The 26,746-nt window shown below is 34.2% G+C and overlaps 1 protein-coding gene across 22 annotated transcripts in view; it reads right to left on the bottom strand.

The window, feature by feature from the left end:
• Window positions 1-26,746, bottom strand: part of DGKB (diacylglycerol kinase beta) — a 786,786-nt gene that overhangs the window by 420,019 nt on the left and 340,021 nt on the right. For all 22 annotated transcript variants that reach the window (XM_021102444.1, XM_021102447.1, XM_021102453.1 and 19 more), the window contains 2 exons: window positions 18,579-18,652; window positions 15,005-15,079 (listed from right to left, as the gene is read on the bottom strand). In XM_021102444.1, coding sequence (XP_020958103.1) covers window positions 15,005-15,079; window positions 18,579-18,652 — 149 coding nt within the window. The remainder of the gene's footprint in view (window positions 1-15,004; window positions 15,080-18,578; window positions 18,653-26,746) is intronic.

Consider the following 26,746-nt stretch of genomic DNA (forward strand, 5'->3'; position numbering starts at 1 on the left):
CCTTCAAGCAGAGAATTCACTATTAATTTTCATGAAGATACTGAGGCTTCTTTAGCATATTTGTATTTATCATTTTTACATGGTCAGTGATATCACTAGAGTGCCCATCAATGATGGTAAAGGTTGATACATATTTTATATAAGATATGTATTCATTACCAACAATTTTAAAACCATAGCAATTCAGAATTTAATTTTTCATTTAATATGTATTTCATTTTGAGTCAAATTTGCTGAAAAGCTTTATTGCAAAATAAAAATGCATTATATAACATGATATTTATAGATATAAACTACATGGTTAATTTATAAAATACTGAAAGGAGAATATTCAAACTACTCATTAAACATTCTTGGCAGGACTGCTCAACTTCTCTTTCTCACATAGACTTAATGTACATATAACCTAGGATTTTCCTCATCTACATTAAAATTACTGTTATTTGTTCCCCTTTGTATCTCAAAAGGAGATGTGAGGCATAGGTCACAGCATAACAAGTATACCAGTTGGCCAATAGGGTTTTTCAGTGAACGTTAAATTTTATCTTTGAATTTTCTGTACACTATACTTTAGAAGTTGTTGCTTGTATGTGGCAAGGGTTGAGAAGAGAAAGTTTTTCCATTTCAGAGGAAATGATTATAGGTCAACATGAGAACTCTGTTCATTGAGTATGTATGTGTGTTACATCTTACTGGAGGATTACAGTAGAAGCTGGATGTAAAAATTGGAGAGCTCTCAAACCATCAAGTTCATTGTAATGTACCAACTAATAATAACACTAAAATTTAAAATATAAAATTCTTATGCTAATGCTAAATTGGGCTAGATGCTGGAACACCAGGAATAAACCAGAAGACCCTCAGTAAATCTATCATTAGGGACACAGTAAGTGTAAGACTCTATGTGATCTGGCCCCTCAGTGTAATTTTTTTTTTCTCCCAGGTTAGGGGTCAAATTGGAGCTTCAGACTCCATCTACACCACAGCCACAGGAACACTAGACCTAGACCTACACTCAGCTCATGGAAATGCCAGATCCTTAACATCCTGAGCAGTTCCAGGGATCGAACCTGCATCCTCATTGATACGAGTTGGGTTCCTTACCACTAAGCCAACACAGGACCTCCCCACCATGATGCTTTTATTCTTGCTCATCCCCCTGTTTTAAATATTATTCTGTGAGATGACCTAATGGCTTGGTCCCTCTTCTCCTTTATATCTGTACTCAGTGAGTTCTTCCCTGCCTAGCCTTTTAAAATAACCATCACAAAGCACTCATTACCAACATACACTCTGGTTACCTTCCCTGCTGATACGTATATATTTCATTAGTTTAATGTGTGTCATCCTCCACTAAAATATAAAGCCATAAGGGAAAAAAGTTTCTCTCCTCTGTTAAAAGTGGATCGGCAGTGCTAAGGCTTTTTCCTGGCCATCTGATAGCCACTGAATTAATATATGCTGAATCAAGTTATATTTTTAATATTATTATATATTGCAGTTGCTTTTGTTAAGCTACCATTTCATTTTTTACTTAGTGTTTCATTATTCTGTTTGAGTGTGGACTACATTCAATAGCCCACTGTTATTATTTCTAATTAAATTATAAGAGTAGGTTACTATCTTATCATAATTAAATGATCCAGAGATAATCATCTGCTATGAACTTTCTTATTTTCACTCATTAGTAATACACTGTTATTTGACTGCCTGGGGCTGACAATAAAGTTGTGCAAAGGAGCTTGCTGGACAGGCTTAGATATAAGCAAACTGAGGATAGTCAAAATAGTGTATGATACGTTATTGGAAACTTTATTTTTCTAATTAGGGTTATATAAATACATATATACATATATATGAATACATATATAAATTAAAGATATATATATATATATTTATATATTTATTTATTTATTTTATTTTTATTTTTTTGGAGGGTGCACCTGCAGCATGTGGAAATTCCTGGGCCAGGAATTGAACCTGTGCCGCAACAGTGACCCAGATCTCTGCAGTACCAACACTGGGTCCTTAACCCACTAAGCCACCATGGAACACCATACTTTTATAGAATAAAGTAAGAAATGGGTATAAGGTTATAAGCAAATGAAGTAGTTATTTCCAACAGCCAATTCAGGAGAAAACATTATTTCTCTAGGGTGTTCAGGGAATTTGGATCAATAATCACCTTTAAACAATAAGACAGGGCTCTATAGTCTAACTGCTATTCAGCTATTTCTTTATCTGTGAAATGAATAATAAAAGTTCAGATTTTTCCATGTCTTTAAAGCCATAATCCATTTGCTGATGCTTTTAGAATTATGATACCCAAAATGGGGGAATTCTTCCCCAAGGCTGGAAGTGATAGGACTTTGTTAACTGTAGAAGCATGTTATATTTTTGCTGTGTGTATAACCTGTGGATCGTTAATATAGAAGCATACATCCATTCTCAAACTCACTCACTCTAGGATCAAGCCAGAGAAAGAATTTTCCTCACACATTTAATTGCACACTCATCTGCATCATATTTTATGATTAATCATTAGGGCTGAAAGGATGAGTTGAGAGCTTTATTTTTACCTTAGCAAAGCCACAAATTTTTTTTTTTCTGTAATTTTCCAATAGATCTGTGTTGAATTTTGATGAACATTTTCTTAGCATTTTGAGGATTTATTTCAGTTCTCTGACATAACAAGATTTCATGACAAGAGACACATGTAGTAGGTCATAAGTTCTGATTCAAGAGGATGTTTATTTAAGTAAAATATGGTAGAAACTTTGTTATAAAATGATATTTTGAATTAAGAAAGTATGAAATCTGTGAAATATGTTATATGTTTTCTAATTTCAAATTTATTTTGAGGAGAATATATTCCAAAGCTTTACTATGGAAATAGGTGTGATACTTGGAATATGTGAATCTGTATGTTGACTGTTAAATTTTATTTTTTAAACTATATGTTTACATTTAGTTCAGATACATGAGACCAAGGATCTCTATAAAGCACCTATTTTACAAACACTTCATTTTACCTAACTATGCTAAACAATCTGGAAAACAATTTACATAATTTAAAAATATTTATCATGTGTATTTTTTAATTCAATAAATACTTGTTATTTGTTAGTTAAATATTTTAGAGATAATAGAGAATCAGCCATCTGTACTTTTATGAAGCTTACAGTCAGAAGGGAACAACCAATATTACAAGTATACAAGAAACTTGATATTAACTTTGCATAAGTCACATTAGCATATGCAGTTGGTATAACAGCTTAAGATGTGCATATTTATTTTAATGTTGTGAAGGAGAGATAAAACTCATTTTTTGAAGACCAGTAAGAAATATATATTTTATGGTTAATTTTTTGCAACTAATTTATACCTCTATGCAATCTATTCAGTTATATCACAATATGCTTCATCAGGAAAAAACAACTTATATATGATATAGCCTTTCATTTCAGACATCTTTAAACAGTCTTAAGAGTGAGAGAATTTATGTAAGAAGATACAATGAAAATAAACACAAAAGTGTTTCTGTATTGAAAATAAGGATAAAAAGTGAAGTGACCAAAGAGTTTTGGTATTTACTAGATAACTCACACAAGAGATATGGAGAGATTCAATACATTGAGAAAAGCTTCTATTCTATAAGCATATGTAAGAAAAAAAGAAAGATAGGATAAGAAAAGAGATGCATACAAAAAGATTTAAAAATGTGGTATAGCAAAGAGGAAAAGAGGAGAAAAAGGAAATTAAAAGAATGAATAACGGCAAGATGAAGGTGGCAGATAAAATATTTACTTTTAAAAAAGTATACCTACAGTAGTATTATAAAAGTAAAACCAAAATAGAAATTAAATTAAATCACAATGGGTATTAGATTAGTAAAGAGACCTTGCAGAATAGAACTTGGAAAGCATAACACTGAAAGGGAACTGCTGCAAAAGGCAAGTTCCCAGCTGAACCAGGATTAAGGAGGTCACGGCCAGAAACAGGAATGGGAGGAGTTACAACAAGTGACCAGGTCCACCAAGAGATTAAGTGAAGGATTACAGCATAGCCTGCCCAGAGTCCCGTTTCGGAGCAGCTATCTATGACATTTGCCTCCTGGATAAAAACAGAGGAAGAGCTTCTCAAACATAAGTGAAGTATAGGTCTACCACTGGGCATACAGCATGGGAAGTGGAATCAGGGAAAAAGAGCATTCTATAGTGATCAAGGTGAAAACTAGAAATTCAATACAATCACATTCAAATTCATGTTTTAAAAACTTGAGATAATAACACACCGAGGAGAATAAATGTCACTGAATTTTGAGAGAATATTTTCTTACATTATGGTTTTCCCTGAATATATGGCCAGCAGTGGGATTGCTGAGTCATAAGGTATTGATCTATTGAATTGTTTTTAATTGCTTTTTTGAGTCACTTCTGCAGCATATGGATATTCCCAGAATAGGGGTCAAATTGGAGCCTCAGCTGCCATCCTAAGCCACAGCCACAGCAACAGAGGATCCAAGCCACATCTGCAGCCTACACCACAACTCAAGGCAACACTGAATCCTTAACCCACTGAGTTAGGCCAGAGATCAAACCTGCATCCTCATTGATACTACTTGGGTTCATAACCTGCTGAGCCACAGTGGGAACACCTTTCTACTGAATTCTTTAAGGAATCTCCATACTGCTCTTCATAGTAGCTGCATCAATTTACATTTCCATGAACAGTGTAGGAGGTTTCTCTTTTCTCTGCACCATCTCTAACATTTATTTTTTGTCAAATTTTTGATGATGGCCATTCTGACTGGCGTGAGGTGACACCTCACTATAATTCTGATATGTATTTCTCTAATAATAAGTGACGTCTAGCATCTTTTCAGGTACTTTTGGCATCTGTCTGTCTTTGGAGAAATGTCTGTTTAGATCTTCATATCATTTTTTGATGGGGTTGCTTTTTTTGATATAAAGTTGTATGATTCAAAAAGATACATGCACCCCAATGTTCACTGAAGCACTATTTACAATAGCTAAGACATGGAAGAATGGACTAGGAAGATGTGGTATATATATATATATATATATATAACTATAGATGAAGGTATATATAATAGAACACTACTCAGCCATAAAGAAGAATGAAATGATGCCATTTTCAGCAACATGGATGGACCTAACAGATTATCATACTAAGTGAAATAAGTCAGATTAAGATAAATATAATATGATATCATTTATATGAGGAATCTAACAAAATTGATGCAAAAGAACCTACTTCATAGCCCAGGGAAATTTACTCTACATTCTAGAGTAACCTTGTGGGAAAAAAGAATGGATATATGTATATGTATAATGGAGCCACTCTGCTGTACACTTGAACCTAGTACAACATATACTCCACTAAAATTTTCAACATAACAAAAGCCATTTTTGACAAACCCACATCCAGTATAATACTCAACAGAGAAAAGCTGAAAGCCTTCGTGCTCAAACTGGAACAAAACAAGGAAACAAGGATGCCCACTTTCACCACTTTTATTCAACATTGTATTGGAAGTCCTAGCCACAGCAATCAGTGAAACAAACGAAATGAAAAACATCCAACTTGGAAAAGAAGAGATTAAAATTGTTACTCTATGCAGGTGAAAACCTAAGACCTCCACCCAAAAACTACTTGAATGGATCAATAAATTCAGCAAAGTAGCAGGATATCAGATTAATATTCAGAAGTCAGCTGCATTTCTATATATTAATAATAAAACACTAGAAAAGGAATATAAAATACAATACCTTTAAGATTTAACTCAAAAGAATTAAATACCTAGGAATAAACCAGACCAAGAAGGTAAAAGACATATGCTGAGAATTATAAAGCATTTATCAAGGACTTTAAGGAGGATTCAAATAAATGGTAAGGTATTCTGTGCTACTGGATTAGAAGAATTAATATTGTTAAAAAGCAATCTACAGATTCAATGCAATCCCTATCAAATAACCTATGACAATTTTCACAGAACTAGAACAAACAATCCAAATATGTATATGGAAATATAGAAGACCCAGATTTGCCATAACAATCCTGAGGGAAAACAACAACAACAACAACAACAAAAACAAGCAGGAGACATAACTCTTCCAGATTTCAAACAATATTACAAAGCTACAGTAATCAAGACAGTGTGGTACTTGTACAAAAACAGACATAGAGACCAATGGCTACACACACTCGTATGTTCATTGCAGCAGTATTTACAATAGCCAAGACATGTAAACAACCTAAATGTCCATTGACAGATGAACAGATGAAGAAGATGTGGTATGTATATGCAATGGAATACTACTCAGTCATAAAAAACAAGATAATGTCATCTGCAGCAACATGGATGGAACTAGAGACTCATACTAAATGAAGTAAGTCAGAAAGAGAAAGACAAATACCATATGATATCACTTATACCTGGAATCTAATATATGGCACAAATGAACCTACTAATAGAAAAGAAACAAACTCATGAATAGACTTTTGGTTGCCAAGTGGTGGGGGGAGTGGGATGGACTGAGAGTTTGGGTTTAGTAGATGAGAACTGTTGCATTTGGAGTGGATAAGAAATGAAATCCTGCTGTACAGCAGAAGGAATGATATTTAATCAATTGTGATAGGACATGATGGAAGATAATATGAGAAAAAGAATGTATATATATATATACATTCTTGTAATATATGTAAAATTGGGTTACTTTGCTATACAACAGAAACTGACAGAACACTGTAAGTTAACTATAATAAAAAATTTAAAGAAATTAAAATTAAATTAAAATAATTTTTTTAAATATTGAGGGAATAATTAGGGAGTTATAATATATAAAGTAGTCTATACTGAAAATTGACAAATATATCAATGAAGCAAAGGAAAGGGAGAAAGTCTAACATAAACATTATTTCAAAATATATAAAGTACATCAAATCAGTGGTTAGGCATAGGCTAATCAAACAGCTTTTGTGGGGGCAACTAAATTTCAATCTGAGAGAAAAAGTTCCATCCCTACCTCATCTTATCAATGTATCTCTTTAAAAAATGCAATCTTTAAAGATTAAAGGTTAGAAATTTAAATCAAATGTAAAATTTATAAAAGATGTATGAGAATATTTCAGTAATTTTGGCTTGAGGAAAGGCTTCACTAAGACATAAAATCAAAAAATTATTCATTGTAGAATTAGCAGATGAAAATTTTACATGAGTATATGGACAAAAAAGAAAATACATAAACTGAAAGCCCATAGAACAAACTAGAAGAAAACATTAGCAACATACAGAAAATGATACTGTTAATATTTATACAATGAGATTTTAAAATGAACATGAAAAAGACAAATCAAAATAAAAATGGGCAAACAAAAGAATATATGCTTTACATAAGGAATCAAAAGTTTACTATATATAAGAAAAATGCATCTGTTGTTTTTGCCTTACATGATTGTAAGGAAATATACTGCTGAATACAGTTTTGGTAGGTATATCAAACAAAGACATCAACTGTATTGACCCAAAGATTGGGATAGGCATGTGGCCAAATCTGGGCCTCTGGGATACTTCTCTAGAACCTGAATCTGAATTTTGATCTTTGAGACACTAAGATCAAGTTAGGTTGCTGATTCATCCATAGGAGGCAGCCTGTAAAAATGGTAGTGAAATAGTCTCCTGGTTGTCTAAGAATTTAAAGTAGTTATTGGAGTTCCCACTGTGGCACAGTGGGTTAAAGGATCCAGCATTGCCATAGCTATGACGTAGGTTGCAGCTGTGGCTCAGGTTCAAGCCCTGACCATGGTCTTCCATACGCCATGGGTTTGGCCATAAAAAAACAAAGTGATCTTTATAAATTTAGTGGGGAAGTTATTTTAATTATAGCATATCAATATAGTCTGTAATACCTATTATATAGTAATTGATTTACTAAATAAGTGGTTCTTCATGATGGTTCCACATAATCAACTGAGGAGCTTTTAAATCAGTGGGACCTAATTAAACTGATAACCTTTTGCACAACAAAGGAAACCATTAAAAAAAAAAAAAGAACCTGCAGAATCGGAGAAAATTCTTTCAAATGATGCAACTGACAAGGGTTTAAGCTCTAAAATAGACATACAACTGATACAATTCAACAGCAAAAAAACAAAAAACAAAAAACCCCACCTAATTAAAAAATGTGCAAAAGACCTGAATAGACATCTCGCCAAAGAAGATATACAGATGGATTGACAACAAACACATGAAAAAATGCTCAACATCACTAATTATATTAGACAAATGCAAATCAAAACTACAATGAGGTACCACCTCATTTCTGTCAGAATGGCCATCATTAACAAGTCAACAAATAATAAATGCTAGAGGGGGTATGGAGAAAAGGGTACCCTCCTACACTTTTGTTGGGAATGTAAATTGGTACAACCACTATGAAAAACAGTATGGAAATACCTCAGAAAACTAAATGTAGAATTACCATATGACCCAGCAATCCCACTCTTGGGCACAGACAAACTTTCCTTGAAAAAGATACATGAACCCGTATGTTCACTGCAGCACTATTCACAATAGCCAAGACCTGGAAAAACCTAAATGTTCACTGGCAGATGAATGGATTAAGAAGATGTGGTATATATATATGTGGTGTATATATGTGTGTGTACACACACACACACACACACACACACACACACACACACATATATGTGGTATATATATACATATATATGTGGTGTATATATATATATATATATATATATACACACACACAATGGAACACTACTCAGCCATAAAAAAGAATAAAAAATAATGCCATTTGCGGCAACATGGATAGAACTTAGAGACTCTCATAGCAAGTGAAGTAAGTCAGAAAGAAAAAGACAAATATGATGTGATGTCACATATATGCAATCTAATATATGGCACAAATGAAGCTTTTCACAGAAAAGAAACTCATGGACTTGGACAACAGCCTTATGGTTGCCGGGGGAGGAGGAGAGAGTGCAACTGGGAGACTGGGGTTAATAGATGCAAACTATTGCATTTGGAGTGGATAAGCAATGAGATCCTGCTGTATAGCACAGCGAACTATATGTAGTCACTTGTGATGGAACATGATGGAGGATAATGTGAGAGAAAGAATGTATATATAGGAGTGACTGGGTCACTTTGCTGTACAGTAGAAAATGACAAAATGCTGTAAACCAAATATAATGGAAGAAAATAAAAATCATTTTAAAAATTCAAAAAAAAAAATAAAGAAATTGAAATGCCTGGCCCCAACCCTACAGAGATTCTGAACCTTGCTATACTCCCAACCCCTCCTTCAACCCACGTTTATGTCCTCACAGGGATTTCTACAGTCTCACTTTTTAAGGAAGAAGAGACTGATTTACCAGTGTCTCTCCATGATGTATCAAAAGTAGCTGGAAGTAGATAGCTGTGGCAGTAGAAGTATACTGGGAATAATTTGAAGACAGGAAAGAATGCCGTTTGACTAGTGGGCAGTATTTCAAGCAATAAAATTTCCTGTCTACCTTTTCTGGACAGAGACATAGTTAGAGTTTAGGAAATGCACCCATTAAATACCACTGACTAATAAATATGGCTCACACTATTAAGGACATGGAAAGGCCAAGAATGGAGAAATAGTGATGAAAGGAAAATTTATATAAGTGAATTTCTCAGAATAGGCCTATAATTGGGACTATAACTGCTCCAAAGAAATGCCAGTTTGTTTTTTCTTAATCACTCCCAGTGAGTGTCCAAAATACTCATGCTCATGTTGGTAGAGTTGGAAGCTTCAGAAGAGATTGACATCATGAATTTATCTTCAAGAAGAGTTGTTACTGTCTCCGGAGTACTCAATTGTCATCAAAGGAACCAATTAGTGACTCTAATATCTTACTCTAACTCAAGGGAAACTAAGCCAGCTACTTAGGAGTAGTCTAAATTCACTGGACCCTTTCCATATTGAAACTGCAGCCATTTGTCCTCACTAACTGAACATTTGTTCTAGCAATTGGATTTACTTTTCCTTCCCATTAGTATGCCTTTGTCAATGGCCATAGCAATTGACTTAGTGAATGCCTTAGACACTGTGATAGTGTCTCACTTAATGCTGTTTCCTTTCAAGGAATGCCTTTCATAAAGAAGGAAGAAAGACCGTGGGATGATACCCCTGGGATTTAAAAGCCTTCTTGTAATGTTTTATTATGAAGAGCAGTTGTCCATAGGACACTAAAATAGCCTACTAAAGACTCAGTCACTGAATCAGTGGGAGCACTTAAATGGTACACTATAAACAACTGTATCACATACTCTGAATTATATGATGCTGCATTACCTAATTCATAAAACATAATTCTGGAGCCCAAATGTAAAGCTTTGGTGACAAAACTTAGAATTATACTCAATACTCACTATAAATCTTTGGCTCAAATTGGCTGGGCCACAGATTCTCAGATAGTTGATCAAATATTATTTCAGGTGTTTCTGTGAGTGTATTTGTGGATAATATTTAGATTAACATTTAAATGTGTAAACTGAGTAAAGCAGCCTGGTCTCCTTAATGTGGGTGGCCCCCATCCAATCAGTTGAAGGCCTGATAGAGCAAAAGCCTGACCAGACCCCAAGAGAGAGAGAATGCTTTAGCCTGATCACATTTCAACTATTACACTGATCCTTCCTAGTTCTACAGCAGCTTGCCAGCCTTTGGACTCAAACTGGAACATCAGCTCTATAGGCTTGGATTTATCAGCTTCAATTAACATGTGAGCCAATTCCTGGTAATAAAACTCTCTCTATACATTACATTACTGGTTCTGTTTCCTGAAGCACACTGACTAATACATTCACTTTCAAGTATTTTGATTCACTTCCTTTTGGTTCTGCACTCATGTGGTATAGAAATTTTAACAAAAAGGAGGAATGCTAGGATATGAAACAATAGAGGTTTCATTGAATTAGAGGCCAACAATGACATTTGGACCTTTTGAGGCTCTTCATAGCACTAGACATATAAGCAAAAAGACATTTATGAAGCTAACTGTCATAAGTGATTGACTCCCAAGGAGAAATAATATATTTGCTTCCCTACAATGGGAATAGGGGATACTAACTGGATCTCTACCCCAATCATTCATTGGTTTAGTTGTAATGAATATATGTAAACAAGCCAAAATCTTAGTGGCATACGTTACAGAGGCTTATTTATTATTCATTCTATGGGGATCATGGGTAAGGGGTGGGGGGCTTTCTCTCCCTGTTTTTACTCTGTGATCCAAAAGGCCAAAATTTAATACTGCTTGTCACTGTGGTAAAGGAAAAGAAAAACTGGAAATTTTGCTTTCTGCCCACAGCAGACTGAGAGAGAGCGACACAAGGCTACTCAATACTGAGGGTAAAGGACTAAAATCAAAATCAAGTGCCTGGGAGGAGACCTGGAAATATTTGATAAATAGCACTAATACTGTCATGTACTACCACGCCTATCACTAAAGGTAAATGAGAAGCTAATTCAGCCCCATACAAGCAGAATTACCATAATACCAGACCAGACCAATCACAGGAAAATATTTGAGTCACTGCACTGGGGAAACATTTCTGAGAAGTTTAGAAATGTTTTATGTTTCAGCTACACCTTTAAACTAGTAGCAAAACTAAGACTACAGACTCTACATGTGTTTTATACTTTGTGTTATTACATATATCATTTTATGAAATTCATTTTTGTAGTTAAATATATAATTTTCTCATTACACTGCTGTATATTGAGATGAAATGGATGAAGAGAAAGGAGAAAATAGTTATCTCCAGAGATGTTTCAGAGAATCAGGACTTGAAGATGGATATATTAAGTATGTAAAACTTTGGGCTGTCTACATTTTAGGAAGATGTGTATTTTTGGTTACATATTTAGTAATAGCAATAGTTGATTAGTATTTTTTTTAATTTTTATGTTCAGAGAAGAAAGGATATTGGAAAGCACAATGGTTGAACAGTGATGAACACCTATTGCATATTCCTACCAAAATTTCCATCTTTATTTATTTATTTTTCTTTTTTGGCCACCCTGCAACACATGGACTTCCCGGGCCAGGGAACAGATTCAAGCTGAAGTTGTGACCTATGCCACAGGTACGGCAACGCAGGGTCCTTTAACTCATTTTGCCAGGCCAGGGATCAAACCTGCATCCTGGCACTGCAGAGATGCTACTGATCCCATTGGCCGGCAGTGGGAACTCCAAGAATTAATCTTTCATCTCAGGTTACAGCATCCTCCTTTGGCTCTGAGGAAACAAACTAATGCTCCTTGACAGGATCATTAGTCAAGATGCCCCTTTCCAAAATAGTCTCCCCTGTGGGCTGGGAAACAGGAGAGACTAATAAATATACTTCTCTGGATAAGAATCTTTGATAGAGAAATAAGACCACTAGAAGCAACTGGGATCAACTTCTCCTAGCAGTAACTCCTGTGGACTTTGTGTTTTTAGTCAGAGTTTCCTCAAATTTTCCTACTCCCTACCTTTTCTGAAACGTGATTCTCCATTTTTCTGTTAATCCCAGGAGCAACTTCATAAACTCTTTGGATCACAAGCCAGAGTATATTTCTTTTGTTTATAGGAACATCAATTTAACTAATGCCATATTGAACTTCATAATTGATTAGTCGTGCAAATAAAAATGATAATGATATATAATCACTTAGTACATTTGAAAAAAATAAAAATTACTGAAGATAGCCACTTTAAATGAGATTGTAGAGAATAAGCCATTACGCACTGCTGTTGGGATTATCATTCGACACAAACTTTTTGTACAATAATTTGGCAATTTCTGATAATTAAAATTGAAAATACTTGGATATGTTTCTAAAAACAGATACACTGATAGGCATTAATTTAGCACATACAGTAATAATTTAAAAGTTCAAGCAATCTAAATAATTACCAATAACAGAATAGCTAATGAAACTATGGAATACTGTGTAGCTCTTAAAAATAATGAAACTGATCAATATCTACTACCTCGAAACAATGTCTACCATATGCTTTTGAGTTAAGAAAAGCTGCAGAGCAATAAAAACTATACTGTAAGTTATACAAAAAAATTTACACAACATGCACGTGTGTATCTATATATAAATACACTGTATATTCATGAATACATTATACACCCACATTAGTTTTTGTATTTATAGAAGTGCTTAGAGGATACACACAAAAAATTTGCAATAATATTCCCTAATAGGGGGTAGTGCTTAAAATGGGGCCCTTAGCCTAATTTGTAAGTAATAGTCACTGTAATGTGGAATTTTACAAGTACATACATTGCTTTTATTTTTTATTATATTAAAATAGAGTAGGTAATAGGATGGCTAACATTGAAAGAGTAAAAGGAAACATGTAATACTTATTTAAGTGGAGGAGGAAAAATGAAATGAGAAAGCAAGGCTAAAAATCAATGTCATTATAGAATATTTACATAGAGTTACAAAGTGATATTATTATTAATTATTAATTCATATTACTAAAACTACACTAATCAAGGACATATTATGTCATAAGCACCATTTTTATATGCTCCATAAGCATGATCTTACTTAACTTCATAACTATCCTATGAGGCAGGTACTATTTCTTCCTTTCATAAAGAGGATCATGAAGACACAGGGAGATTAAACTGAAAGGTTGTGGTTAGCAGAATCAGTAGGCATTTAGTTTAACTATAAAATATAAGAAAATCCTGGATTTACTTGATCTAGTGGAGCTACAGAGGTCTTGGAAAGGCTAAACGTCTTAATGTACAATCCCTTAAATGTGCAGAATAAGAGCTTCTTCTTTGAAGTTCAGAGAATATTAAAGAATAAGAAAAAGAATCACCTGGACTGAGTTTCTGTGTTCATATCAAGACCTTACTCTTGCTTGTCTTTATCTTGCTTGTCTTTATCTAGACTGGGGCTTCCTGGATGCAGCTCACCTAGCTAATGATGCCAACACGATCCTCTACAATGCAGAGTCTGGAGTTTGAAAAGGCTGTGTTCTGAACTAAATAGCTATGGTGAGTCTACCTTCTACAGTCAGCAGGCTCCACAGATTCCTACCTAGCATTTGGACACTGGCCCTGGACAACAGGTAGCAGGGAAAGGGAGAGAAAGATGAATATAACTGTGGGAGCCAGTGCTAATTAATTGCATGTTATTTATATTTACCTAACATGAGATATGATAGCATCAATTTTATTCTGAACATTTAAAAGACAATTTTAACTTTTGGTTCCTAGTTTCTGAGAATAACCTAGAAGACTCATTTTTAATTATATTGATTTTTTAAAAAAATGAAGCTCTTCTCTACTTCATCTGGTCTAATGTTTACTATCATGTTGACAGAAAACAGGTCAGTAGAAAATGACACTAATTAGTTAACGAGGCCAAATTCATGACAATTTAATTCAGTGCATACTTATAACATCAAAAGTGTATGGTATCTTTTGAAAAAGAATTTTATTTTACTACATCTTGCCTATTAATAACATATCTTAAAAGAGAGTGATATTTATTGGATATTGTAAGTAGTAAATGAAAAAATCATATTATGATTTCCATTATTTGTTAATGAGCTTTTTTTTTTTTTTACTTTGTAGTACATCTATTTTCTATATTTAATAAGGAAAGGAAAAGAGAGGAGAGGAGTTCTTCAAACAGATAGATGGTTTAACAGTTTAAGCATCCAACTCATGTATATGTATGTTTGCAGCATGATAATAATAATAATAATTATTATTATTATTAGGAGGAGGAAGAGTATGAAAAAGAGCATCTACATTAGTTTCTCTAATGTAGCTGATATTCAATGTATTTTGCATACTAATCTGGCTGCTGTATTCCAATAACATTATTTCTAGTTATGCCAGGCTGCTTATTCAATTAATTAGTATTAAATGAGTTAATGGTAGTGATATCATATTTAGACTTACCCTGGCATTGGTCCATTTCCAGCAAGGCTGTAAACCTGACGAGGATTTAATAGGTATTGGAATTTTCTGTAAATTCTATGAAAATGAAAATAGGGAAGAAAGAAAAATTAAGTGATACCTCTAAATTTGCAAATAAATAGCACCCTTAATGTTATATTACATATATGATTATAATTAAATATATATGATAAATTTTGCATTAATAATATTAGAAATGTATAACAGCTCAATAGGATCAAGGTTCTTTTTAAAAAGAGGTTTTGTACCCATTACAAAGGCAATACAGCTTGAAAATTATAAATAATGATATTTGCATTCTAAATATGCACAAGCATTTAGAACATTCCCTATCCTGCTTTTGAATATTATCTAGCATATTTCAAATACATATTTTAAAATATCAGTATAAAATTAAGTATCTTCTCTTGTGAAATGTACAGGTTATTGGGCCAACCTAATAGAGATGAAAGCAAACTATCCCACATATAAAATGGGACTGTGCACTTTGTATGTATGTATATAAACCAAGACTGTGACCTCGGCTGCCTAATTATTTCACATAAACTATAGTCTTGATTAGTTAACTCACAAAATTGCTAAACTACTTCAACAGGCACATATGAAACAATTCATCTTTTTTTTTTAAAGAAACCAATCTTTGTATAACAAATGCAAGATAAATGTTTCTGAGTACACACAAATCCTGTCTAAGAATTCTGAGACAAAGCATTAAAAGTGAAGAGGTATACTTGTTTTTTTTTAAGTTAGTTTTTACATGCATGTGAGAATATATTTTAAAAACACATTTATATTAGGTTTATTGAGAGAAACTCCCCACATTCACCACATATTATCTACTTATACCCTCCCATCTCCTTGTATAATACCCTCATATTTTAGACCTTAAGTAATTGCATCACCTACTGCCTCAAGAGTGATCTTAGAGTCATTCTCAGTACCTCCTTTTCCCTAGCACCTGAACCTGAAGAGCAGACAATCCTGTGCCTTCTAACTGGGTGCTGTCTGTCATACCTGGCTATTCCATCTCCGTGCCTCACTTCAGGATTTCAAGTTCTCTCCCTAGCTCTGTACAAGCCTTGCCTATTCAGCTTTCTTCTATATTTCTATTTAAGTACCGTTGTGTTGTTCTTATGTTAAAAAGTTCTTGACGGTGTCAAGTTACTCATAATATAAAATGTTATTATATTTAAAATAGAATGTCTCACCTTTCTCCTCCCTTCCTTTATATGTTTAACTTTGTGAATATCTCCTGATTCCCTAAAAAACACCACACCATCCCCCAAAATTTGTCTTTTTCTTCTTTCACCTGGCAAACATCTACTTATATCAGAACCAGCTCAAAAGCTAGACATCTGAATCTTCGGAGCTAGTTATTTCTTTTTTGTAACTTTCACAGCACCTTTATTTTAAACATTCCTAGCTTAGATTTTACTTGGGATATTGAAGTAAATCTACTTATGTGTCTGCCTCCCTGTATGACTGTGTATTGTGTCTCATTCGCAGTTCCCAGAAGAGTCTGGACTCCCTCAGGTGTTGCTGTCTAAATGATGTGTAAACATTTTCACCTTGGTGACTGGTAAGAGAAACTAACTTGGATGAATATATAATTCTGTGACCTTTTTCTGCTTATCTAATGCATCGAAGAAAAAAAGCCCAAATGTTTTGAAAGGAAAACCCTAAAGAGAATTCCATTATTTGTGAAAGATGCCTCACGCATTCAGGAAAATTCATGATTGCATTCATAATAGATTTCCTTTAAACATACTGACAATTGTTTTGACTTTGAAATGTCCCTGTTAATGTATAAAGGATAAAACATAAGTGGGTGTGCATATAGGAACATTCAAATATCCTCCCTTGCCCCATTAAATTTAATTTACTAATGACTTCACTGTATCTACTTATTTTTTTAATTTAAAGAAAATTATTTTGTACTAGGAGAAGGGGATTAGGGTAAACATTTAAAGGTAATTCTACATGATTAACATTATCTTGATTTGAGGGGAATGCTTCCATTTGAAATATATATTTTTCACTTGATACTTCACTTGTTTCTAATTTTCAATATAAAATTAAGTCTCATCTAAGGCTTTATAGGGAGTTTACTTCTTTTCAAGATATCCATAACATACACAACTAATAAAGTATGAGAAGTAAAGGAGAAACTAATTTTAGCATCATTATTTAATTACCATTTTATATCTCTAAAAGTGAGGTGACTATTCTCTGTAATAAAGCATTGCAAATATTCTATAATATTAAGAGACTAGTCATTTAAAATAATTGCTGCCATGTTTATCAGAGTTAAAAATATAACTATTTGTTGATTAAAGAGAAAACTTGATAAACAAATAGTATTTGGTTAAATGGAAAATCACCATTCTTTATTTCACTGAAATAAAGCTGGAAACTTAAATGGTAGGAAAAGAAATTACTTTTAAAAATTCTATCATTCATGGAAAGTTTCAATTATATTATGTGGTGAAGTTGCAATGGAAATTTCTGTTTTATTATCATAGTGTTTGTGCAGTGCTTTTATCTGATCACTCATTTTTTGGCTGGAATTAGTAAAGAGTTCTAGAAATTATTAAGGTAAGTACAACTGTGTGTTTGTTTATGACACTCCTTCATAGAAGAACATAAGATTTACTCTCCAACATGGTGATTTTCAGATTTTTTATTGAATATTATGATTTAATCATTAATTTTACAAAAATGAAAATATTACGTTGTTCATAAGAACACTGAGATGCCCAAAAATGCTGTCCATTATTATTCAGATTAAATATAATGTACTTCTCCAGGATATATGGCATTGTGTTCCCCAGAAGGGCATGCAGAAAATCATTATAATAGATTTTGTCTAGAAGCTGGATATAAATTCTGTTTCTCACTGCTGGGTGATAATTTACCTGAAGTCACTTTGTTGCCCATTTAGAGAACCAATTTCATTCAACAGTATTTATGGAGCCATGTTGTATGCAAAGCTCTTTGTTAATGGCTAGGGGTGGTAGGCAAGGGGAAAAGAATTTAGATACCTGAGATATGATAATGAAATATTTATAAAAGGCTATTATTAATATTAAATTTTCAACTGTAAAAACAAGAACAGATCATATCAATATGCAGTGTTACATATAGATACATTTATTTCACATTAAAATTAATAAACTATGAGGGATAATATTTTTAAATGTTTTTACACCATAACTTTAGATTATCTTTTTACAGATATATGACATAGTAAATAAACCTAATTTTAAAAAACATACAGTTTGGAGTTCCCATCATGGCACAGTGGTTAATGAATCTGACTAGGAACTGTGAGGTTGCAGGTTCGATCCCTGACCTCGCTCAGTGGGTTAAGGATCTGGCGTTGCTGTGAGCTGTGGTGTAGGTTGCAGATGTGGCTCAGATCCCGCGTTGCTGTGGCTCTGGCGAAGTCCTGCAGCTACAGCTCTGTTAGACCCCTAGCATAGGAACCTCCATATGCTGCAGGAGCGGCCCTAGAAATGGCAAAAAGACAAAATAAATAAATAAATAAATAACATACCGTTCTCCTTGCTTCCCACCACTTTTGGGGTTCACGAAAACTAAAAGTGGATGAGTACCAGGAACAGGAGTGATCTAGAGAAGAGTTTAACATATGCACAACTTATTTACATTATACATAAAGAGAACCTCCTATTATTTCTAAGTAATGAAATGCTAATTAGCCAATTCAAAAATATGGTTCTTTTGTTCTATAATGTAGGTAAACAGATAATAGATAGATCTAGTTAGTAATTAAATCAAAATCTATGCTTTGACTCCATATACATCAACAGGAACACCCACTCCTCTAAGAGAGGGAGCAAAAAGCTAGGGATATGGCAAAGGGGAAGGCATCTATGAAAAGGGAATAACCTCTGAACAGATATAGGATGGAAACAATAGGTACAGTTTACAGGACAGTGACTCAACCACCCAGGATAAAGCAGAATATAATGGGAAAAAAGATTAGAAGAAAAGAGAGATGCAATTACAGTAAGCCTTATTTTTAGAGATGATCCTTACTTTAGAGCTTTGTAGAATGTTTGGAATCCATTGTCCCAATCATTTGTGAGCTAGAATCTACTATTTTTAAAATAGGTAAATAACAAGGACCTACTACAAAGCACATGGAACTATACTTAATATTTTGTAATAACCTATAAGGGAAAAGAATATGAAAAAAATTTTATATGATTGCATTACTTTGCAGTACACCTCAGACAACCACAACACAGTAAATCAACTATATTTTAATAAATGAATGTATAAATAAATAAATAAGAGTTTCGAGGTCACTTTTGACCTCAGTCTCCATCTACGCAATATTTCCTGAAAGCTGTCTTTTCTGGCTTGGGTAGTAGAGTGCCAGTTAGTCTAGTTTATTTGCTAAACAGATACATTAAATTGATTGTGTCTCTCTATGCCATGCACTGTTTTTATTGCTACATATTTCCAATGTAAAAAAAACCCAGTGCCTGCCCTAGTGATGCTTACATTCTGGTAAAGAAACATACAATAAACAAACAAATAAGTACATATTTATAGTGAAAAGTATCATAAACAAAAATAAAGCAGCCAAGGTGGTAGCACTTTAGTGATGGGGGCAGAAATTGTTTTTGATAGAGTGGAAAAAGAGAAGAGTTGTATTTTACTTAACTTCAGTGTTAAGAGACAATCTCTTTTAAATAAAAGTATTCCTAGTCAATGTATACCTATGCATCTTCCATTGAAACATAATTTGATAAAGCATTATTTTGATAACACAAGTATGCAACTAATACAGTCCTCTAAGTATTAAGTTGAACTATTTCATATCAGTCTGCTTTTGAAAGTAGATTTAAAGTGTCCTTTATTGCTATTATTTCTCCCCTATAAAGTATCCTTAAATATTTAATGAAATGATTCAAAATAACTATTTCACCTTATCATGCTCTTCCTTTTCTTTGTTTAAACTGGATGTTAAAAATATTCTACCAACTTATTTTCATCCAATTCTTGTGAAATGCCATTTTTCTAATGAGTATAGGCACAGAGAAATTGTTGAAATCTTCACTATATATGAGAAGGTTGAATAAAATATTCTAAATTCTTCTACTCTTTTTTTTTTTTTTTACACAGCTGCACTGGAGGTAAATGGAAATTCCAGGGCCAGGGATTGGATGCCAGGCACAGCTGTGACCTACACAGGATCCTTTAACCCACCGCCCTAGCCAGGGATCAAACATGCACCTCCGCAGCAACCAGTCTCTGCAATCTGATTCATAACCCACTGAGCCAACAGCAGGAACTCCTTAATTCTTCTACTCTTATCTAAATTGTTCTCATTACATTTCTGACTCTTTTACTTCTCCTTGTAAAGTGGGCACATGGTTTCTGTAACTTATTTGTCTCTCATTCAGTTGAGAGATGAGATGGATGAGCTGGATCTCTAGTAACTTGCCAGCTCTTCTCCCCAGAACTCCATGTGCTCAATCCATTACTACATGGAGACTGCCTACTAGGTTAAGCCATTGTGCTATAAACTTGTGGTATGTATTCTCCCCGACCCCCCACTGAAAGCTAAACTTGAGAAACACCAATATACACCTCTGAAGACTAGTTTTCAGTTTCCTTTCTTTCTCATTCTATTACAAAATCAGATATAGCTCCTAATGTTTTTGCATGCAAAAAGGCTAACAGATGTGGATTTTACTTGATTTTCACACTTAATTTGAACTGTTACTCCTTGTTTTTAAGTAGAGCTGAGATTCTCAAGGTAAATAAATTTTTCTAGTAAAATGCAACATCTGAACCCAAACACTAATTAAGATAATATTTCCCAAATTCAATATTCAGTTTACCATTACATGAGATTACACTAAATTCATTTGGCTAAATTTTAAAATTCATTTGAAAATATATTTTGGAATGCCTTCCAGAAATATTTATTAATTGGACTATTTGAAGGCATAGTTATGATTTATCAAATAAAGGTCAGTACCATGCTGCAGAAATTTATGTTTTGAGGAAACATTATTATAGACAATACAGATCTCACTAGAATATATTATAGTCTGTAGAGGATCTCAAAATACAAAAATCTAAATATTTTTAGGGGTGAGTAAATGGATAATTAGATCAAATGGATCAGAAAAATAGGAGAGAACTAGATAAAGTATTTAGAATAACCATAATATAAATCAAGTACCCAAAATGGAAGTATAGAAGTAATAAAATCAAACCAGTAAAACTTCCTCACATATCCCCTTATCACAAATTAGCCTTATAAAATACGACTACATAAAAATAAAATGTTGGAAAATTAAGATATTTATTTGTAAGTTGTCAGAGACTATGGAATTGAACCTTTTTGATAATGATGCTAAAAGATAAAATATCTGACCTAACATCATCTCCATTTAAGGAGTAATACGTGATTAAACATCAGAATCACTAAAACTCCAGCATTAGGGCATCATTTAAGGGTGTTATTTATATAGAAATGTCAAGATTTCAGGCAAATATGACATCTTTTTCAATGCTTATTCAAAAAGCTTAAAAATTCTGCTAAACATTGTTATTATAAAAAGAAGGCCAATCCAGGAGAGTAAATTTAGGTGCCAGGAGCCAAAAGACAGGGTTCTTAGATTTTGGAGCCAAAGACCTACAGTCCTACATAGCCATTATCAAGTCTAACAAGTTAAAAATGAACAACCACTGAATTCACTAATAGTCCTGAAATAAGAAGCATCATCTTAGTAGCCAAGACTGCAGTTGTCACTTAATTATGTCATTCCTCTTCATCCTTAGTAAAAAAAAAACCAAAAAACCCTGGGCCAAGGGTAAGTTTGTAAGACTACCCCCCTCCTATTATATCTGCATCTTAGAAGTTGCTGAAGCTTGCAGAATTTATAAATATATTTATTTTGAAGAGCTTTGAGAAGCTATAACTTTTGGTGTCTTGTTAGGTAAGAGTGCAAATAAATATCTTAAGTAGAAAATAATGTGTCTATATTTTGTCTGATAAGATATAACTGGAAGTTGCTATGGACTGAATTTTGTCTCCCCAAATTCATATGTAGAAGCACCAACTCCTAGTGTGAAGGTGTTTGGAAATGGGGTCTTTGGGCAGCAATTAATGTTGGATGAGGTCATAAGGGTGGTCATGAGCTGCATGATGGGATGAATACCTTATAAGAAAAGAGAGATCACTCTGTGCACTAACAAAGACAGCTCACGTAAGTACACTGAGAGACAGTGGCCATCTACAAGACAAAAGAGGAAGCCTCAGAATGAAACTCAACTTACTAGCACCTTGTGCTTGACTTGACAGCCTCTAGATTTGTGAGAAATAAATGTCTGTTGTTTAAGCCATCTAGTCTATGGTATTTTATTATACAACCAAAGCAGATCAAAATAGAAATATCCTTGGAAACTCAAGATATGTTCTTTAAAAAGGAAAAGTGAGGAAGTTCCCATTGTGGCTTGGTGGAAATAAATCTGACTATTATTTATGAGGCTGAGGATTTGATCCCTGGCCTCTCTCAGTGGGCTGGGGATCTGGCATTGTCATGAGCTGTGATGTAGGTCACGGAGATGGCTCAGATCCCACGTTGCTGTGGTTCTGGCATAGGCTGGCGGCTACAGCTCTGTTTGGACCCCTAGCCTGGGAACCACAGCTGTCTTATCAGCCCTGGTTCTGAAGATCCTACTTTGGGACTTCACTTACATGAGACAGAAATTTACAGCACTCTTTTCCTGTCTGAAGCACAGTTGGGACCCAATGTTGGGACAATTGGTGAAATTTGAATGTGATCTGAGGATTAGATAGTACTAATGGATCAATTTTATATTCAAGTTCACTAAATTCTCTTTTCAACTGTATCTTAACGTGACTAATTTTGAGTTGTTACTTTTGTACAATAATAATACAAGATGTAAAACTCACTTATTTTGAAAACTGATTTATTGACATCCTAAAATATCACATGCATTTTATTACAGATTTTAGTGGGATGGGAGGACTGAGATAAAAATACATATATTTTTATCTAGAGGATCTATCCTTTGATGTGAGTGGGGTGTTAAAGTATCCTACTATGATTGTATTCCCATTGATTTCTCCTTTTATGTCTATTAGTAGTTGTTGGAGGTATCTAGGTGTGCCTATATTACTGGCATATATATTGATGATTGTAATATCCTCTTTTTGAATGGATCCTTTAACCAGTAAATAGTGTCCTTCTTTGTCTTTCCTCATGGCCTTCTTTTTAAAGTCTATTTTGTCTGATATGAGTATTGCAACTCCTGCTTTCCTTCTTATCCATTGGCATGAAATATCTTTTCCCATCCCCTCACTTTCAATCTATATGTGTTCTTTGCTCTAAGGTGAGTTTCTTGTAGACAGCAGATTGAAGGCTTTTGTTTTTTTATCCAATATGCCACTCTGTGTATTTTGACTGGAGCAATCAGTCCATGGACATTTAAGGTGATTATTGATAGACACGTATTTATTGCCATTTTAAACCTTGTTTTCCAGTTGATTCTATGATCTCTTTTCATCTTTTCTTTTTTTGGTTGGGTGGTTTCCATTTATTTTATGCTTGAGTACTTTTCTTTTCAGTTTTTGTGATTGTAATGCTCAGTTTTGATTTGTGGTTGCCCTGTTAGTTTCAAATGATGAAACTGACAAGGGCTTAATCTCTAAAATATGCAAGCAACTTATATAACTCAACAGCAAAAAAGTCAACAACCCAATGGAAAAATGGGCAAAAGACCTGAATAGACATTTCTCCATGGAAGATGTACAGATGGCCAAAAAGCACATGAAAAATGCTAAACATCACTGATTATTAGAGAAATGCAAATCAAAACTACAATGAGATACCACCTCACACCAGTCAGAATGGCCATCATTAATAAGTCCACAGGTACAAATGCTGGAGGGAGTGTGGAGAAAAGGGAACCCTCCTGCACTGTTGGTGGGAATGTAACCTGGTACAGCCACCATAGAAAAGAGTATGGAGGTACCTTAGAAAACTATACATAGAACTCCCATATGACCCAGCAATCCCACTCTTGGGCATATATCTGGACAAAACCTTCCTTGAAAAAGACACATACACTCGCATGTTCATTGCAGCTCTATTCACAATAGCCAAGACATAGAAAGAACCCAAATGTCCATCGACAGATGATTGGATTAGGAAGAGGTGGTATATATACCCACAATGGAATACTACTTGGCCATAAAAATGAAAAAAATGATGCCATTTGCAGCACATGAACGGAACTAGAGACTCTCATACTGAGTAAAGTAAGTCAGAAAGAGAAAGACAAATACCATATGATAAAACTTATATCTGGAATCTAATATGTGGCACAAATGAACCTTTTCATAGAAAAGAAAATCATGAACTTGGAGAATAGATTTGTGGTTGCCAAGAGGTAGGGGGAGGGATTGGGACCTATTGGGGCTTGGGGTTAATAGATGTAAACTATTGCTCTTGGAATGGATTAGCATTGAGAGCCTGCTGTGTAACACTAAGAACTATGTCTAGTCACTTATTATGGAGCATAATAATGGGAGAAAAAAGAATGTATACATTTTATGTGTTATGTATACAATTTTTTTTTTCTACCCTACAGTTCTCACCATGCTGTGGGGTAGAAAAAAAAATGTATTGGGGAAATAACAATAAAAAAATTAAAAAAAATACATATATTTTTAAAATTCTGGTTAAATACTAAAAAAGAATTCTGTTAACCTAAAACTAATTGCTCTTGGAAGTAAATATGTATATATCAGCTGAGACAATTTCAAGTGGAACAGTAACAAAAAGAGATGAAAGGAAAATTGCTCTGTTTGAAATGTGAGAGAACCCTGAGCCTGTTAGCAGCTTCTCATCACCTCACTATTGTGCTTGAGACATATCTACAGATTCCTGGGCTCCTCAAAGCAGTTTTTTTGTTTGTTTGTTTGTTTGTTTTTGTCTTTTTGCCATTTCTTGGGCCGCTCTCACCGCATATGGAGGTTCCCAGGCTAGGGATCTAATCGGAGCTGTAGCCACTGGCCTACACCAGAGACACAGCAACGTGGGATCCAAGCCGTGTCTGCAACCTACACCACAGCTCACGGCAATGCTGGATCCTTAACCCACTGAGCAAGGCCAGGGATCGAACCCACAACCTCATGGTTCCTAGTCAGATTTGTTAACCACTGCGCCAGGATGGGAACTTCCAGGTTTTTTTTTTTTTTTTAATTTTTTTTTATTTCTTTATTTTTGGTTAAAAAAATCAGGAAAAGGTAATACAGTATAACAATGAAAATACTGATAACAGGATAAAGTGTTCAGAAATATTTTAAAGCTTGTGTGGTACTTGAAACCTTGAAAAATGATTATAAATTAGGTGTGAAGGGCAGTGCAGTATGAAACAGTTTATACTAGATTCTCCTTTATACGGAACAGAGCTAATCATGTTATATCTTTTTTATTCACATACAGGGGCGGTTATATTCGTACACAGTCAATACTAAAGGACATGAATTTAGGGTCAGACTGGTTTGGGATCCCAGTTCAAACATCCCTCTCTGCATATATTCTCTCCCTTAGTGAACTCATTTTATGTGAGGTGTTAAGGGCCATTGGTGTGCCTTTCACTTCCAAATTCATATCTGCCCTCACCCTGAGTTCTAGAACCACATATCTGTCTGCCTGTTTGACATTTCCATTCGGAGATCTAAGAGCACCAAAAATTTCTCTCCAGGAGTTCCCACTGTGGTGCAGTGGAAAGGAATCTGACTAGGAACCATGAGGTTGCAGGTTCGATCCCTGGCCTTGCTCAGTGGGTTAAGGATCTGTCGTTGCTGTAAGCTGTGGTATAGGTCGTAGACGTGGCTTGGATCTGGTGTTGCTCTGGCTCTGGCATAGGCCAGCAGCTGCAGCTCCCATTAGACTCCTAGCCCGGGAAATTCAATATTCCGCGGGTATGGCCCTAAAAAGGCAAAAAAGAAAAAAAAAATTTCTCTCCAAACTTTATTCTGTACCCTTTCCCATTTCAGTCAATGGGAACTCCATTGTTTCAGTTACATGGGTAAAATTTCTTGATGTCTCAGACCCTTTGCTTATGCATGAGGCCCAATCCTGCTCTCTGACATAAAATTACAGACAACTCCAACTCTCAGCCCTGCTATGGCTTATTTTATTCAGCTCCATTTTTTTTTTTTCATTTCATGTATAAACTAGACGTCGAATGTAAGAAGATACTGACTCATTTCAGAGGTTTTTATTACACTCAAAGTACAAGTAGCAATTCTGGACTTAGAGATTTAAAATGACAATGTAGAGATAATTGTAAGAATCAACAAGACTGAAGATTCCAAAGTGGGCACACACATAACATTATCAAAGAAAATGAATTAATTTTATACATACATTATATGTTTGTGATTAGCACATATAGACAATATCTAATTTATGGTTTTGGTAATTACAAGATATTGCAAATTAAAAAGACAATATGGATGGAGAAAAACAGTTGTGGTGGGGACAATACTGGTTCAGTTTTAGATATTTCAGTATAAAGTTATCTCTGTTTACCTTTTTTAAGAGTGTTAGAAACTAGACTTTGGTTCACAAGAGATGCATATATTAGGAAATTTTCTCAAAGAATAGTAGGGACAATGTAACATCAGCTTAATATAGTTTA

The sequence above is a fragment of the Sus scrofa genome, chromosome 9 (genome assembly GCF_000003025.6).
Source record: "Sus scrofa isolate TJ Tabasco breed Duroc chromosome 9, Sscrofa11.1, whole genome shotgun sequence".
Lineage (NCBI taxonomy): Eukaryota > Metazoa > Chordata > Mammalia > Artiodactyla > Suidae > Sus > Sus scrofa.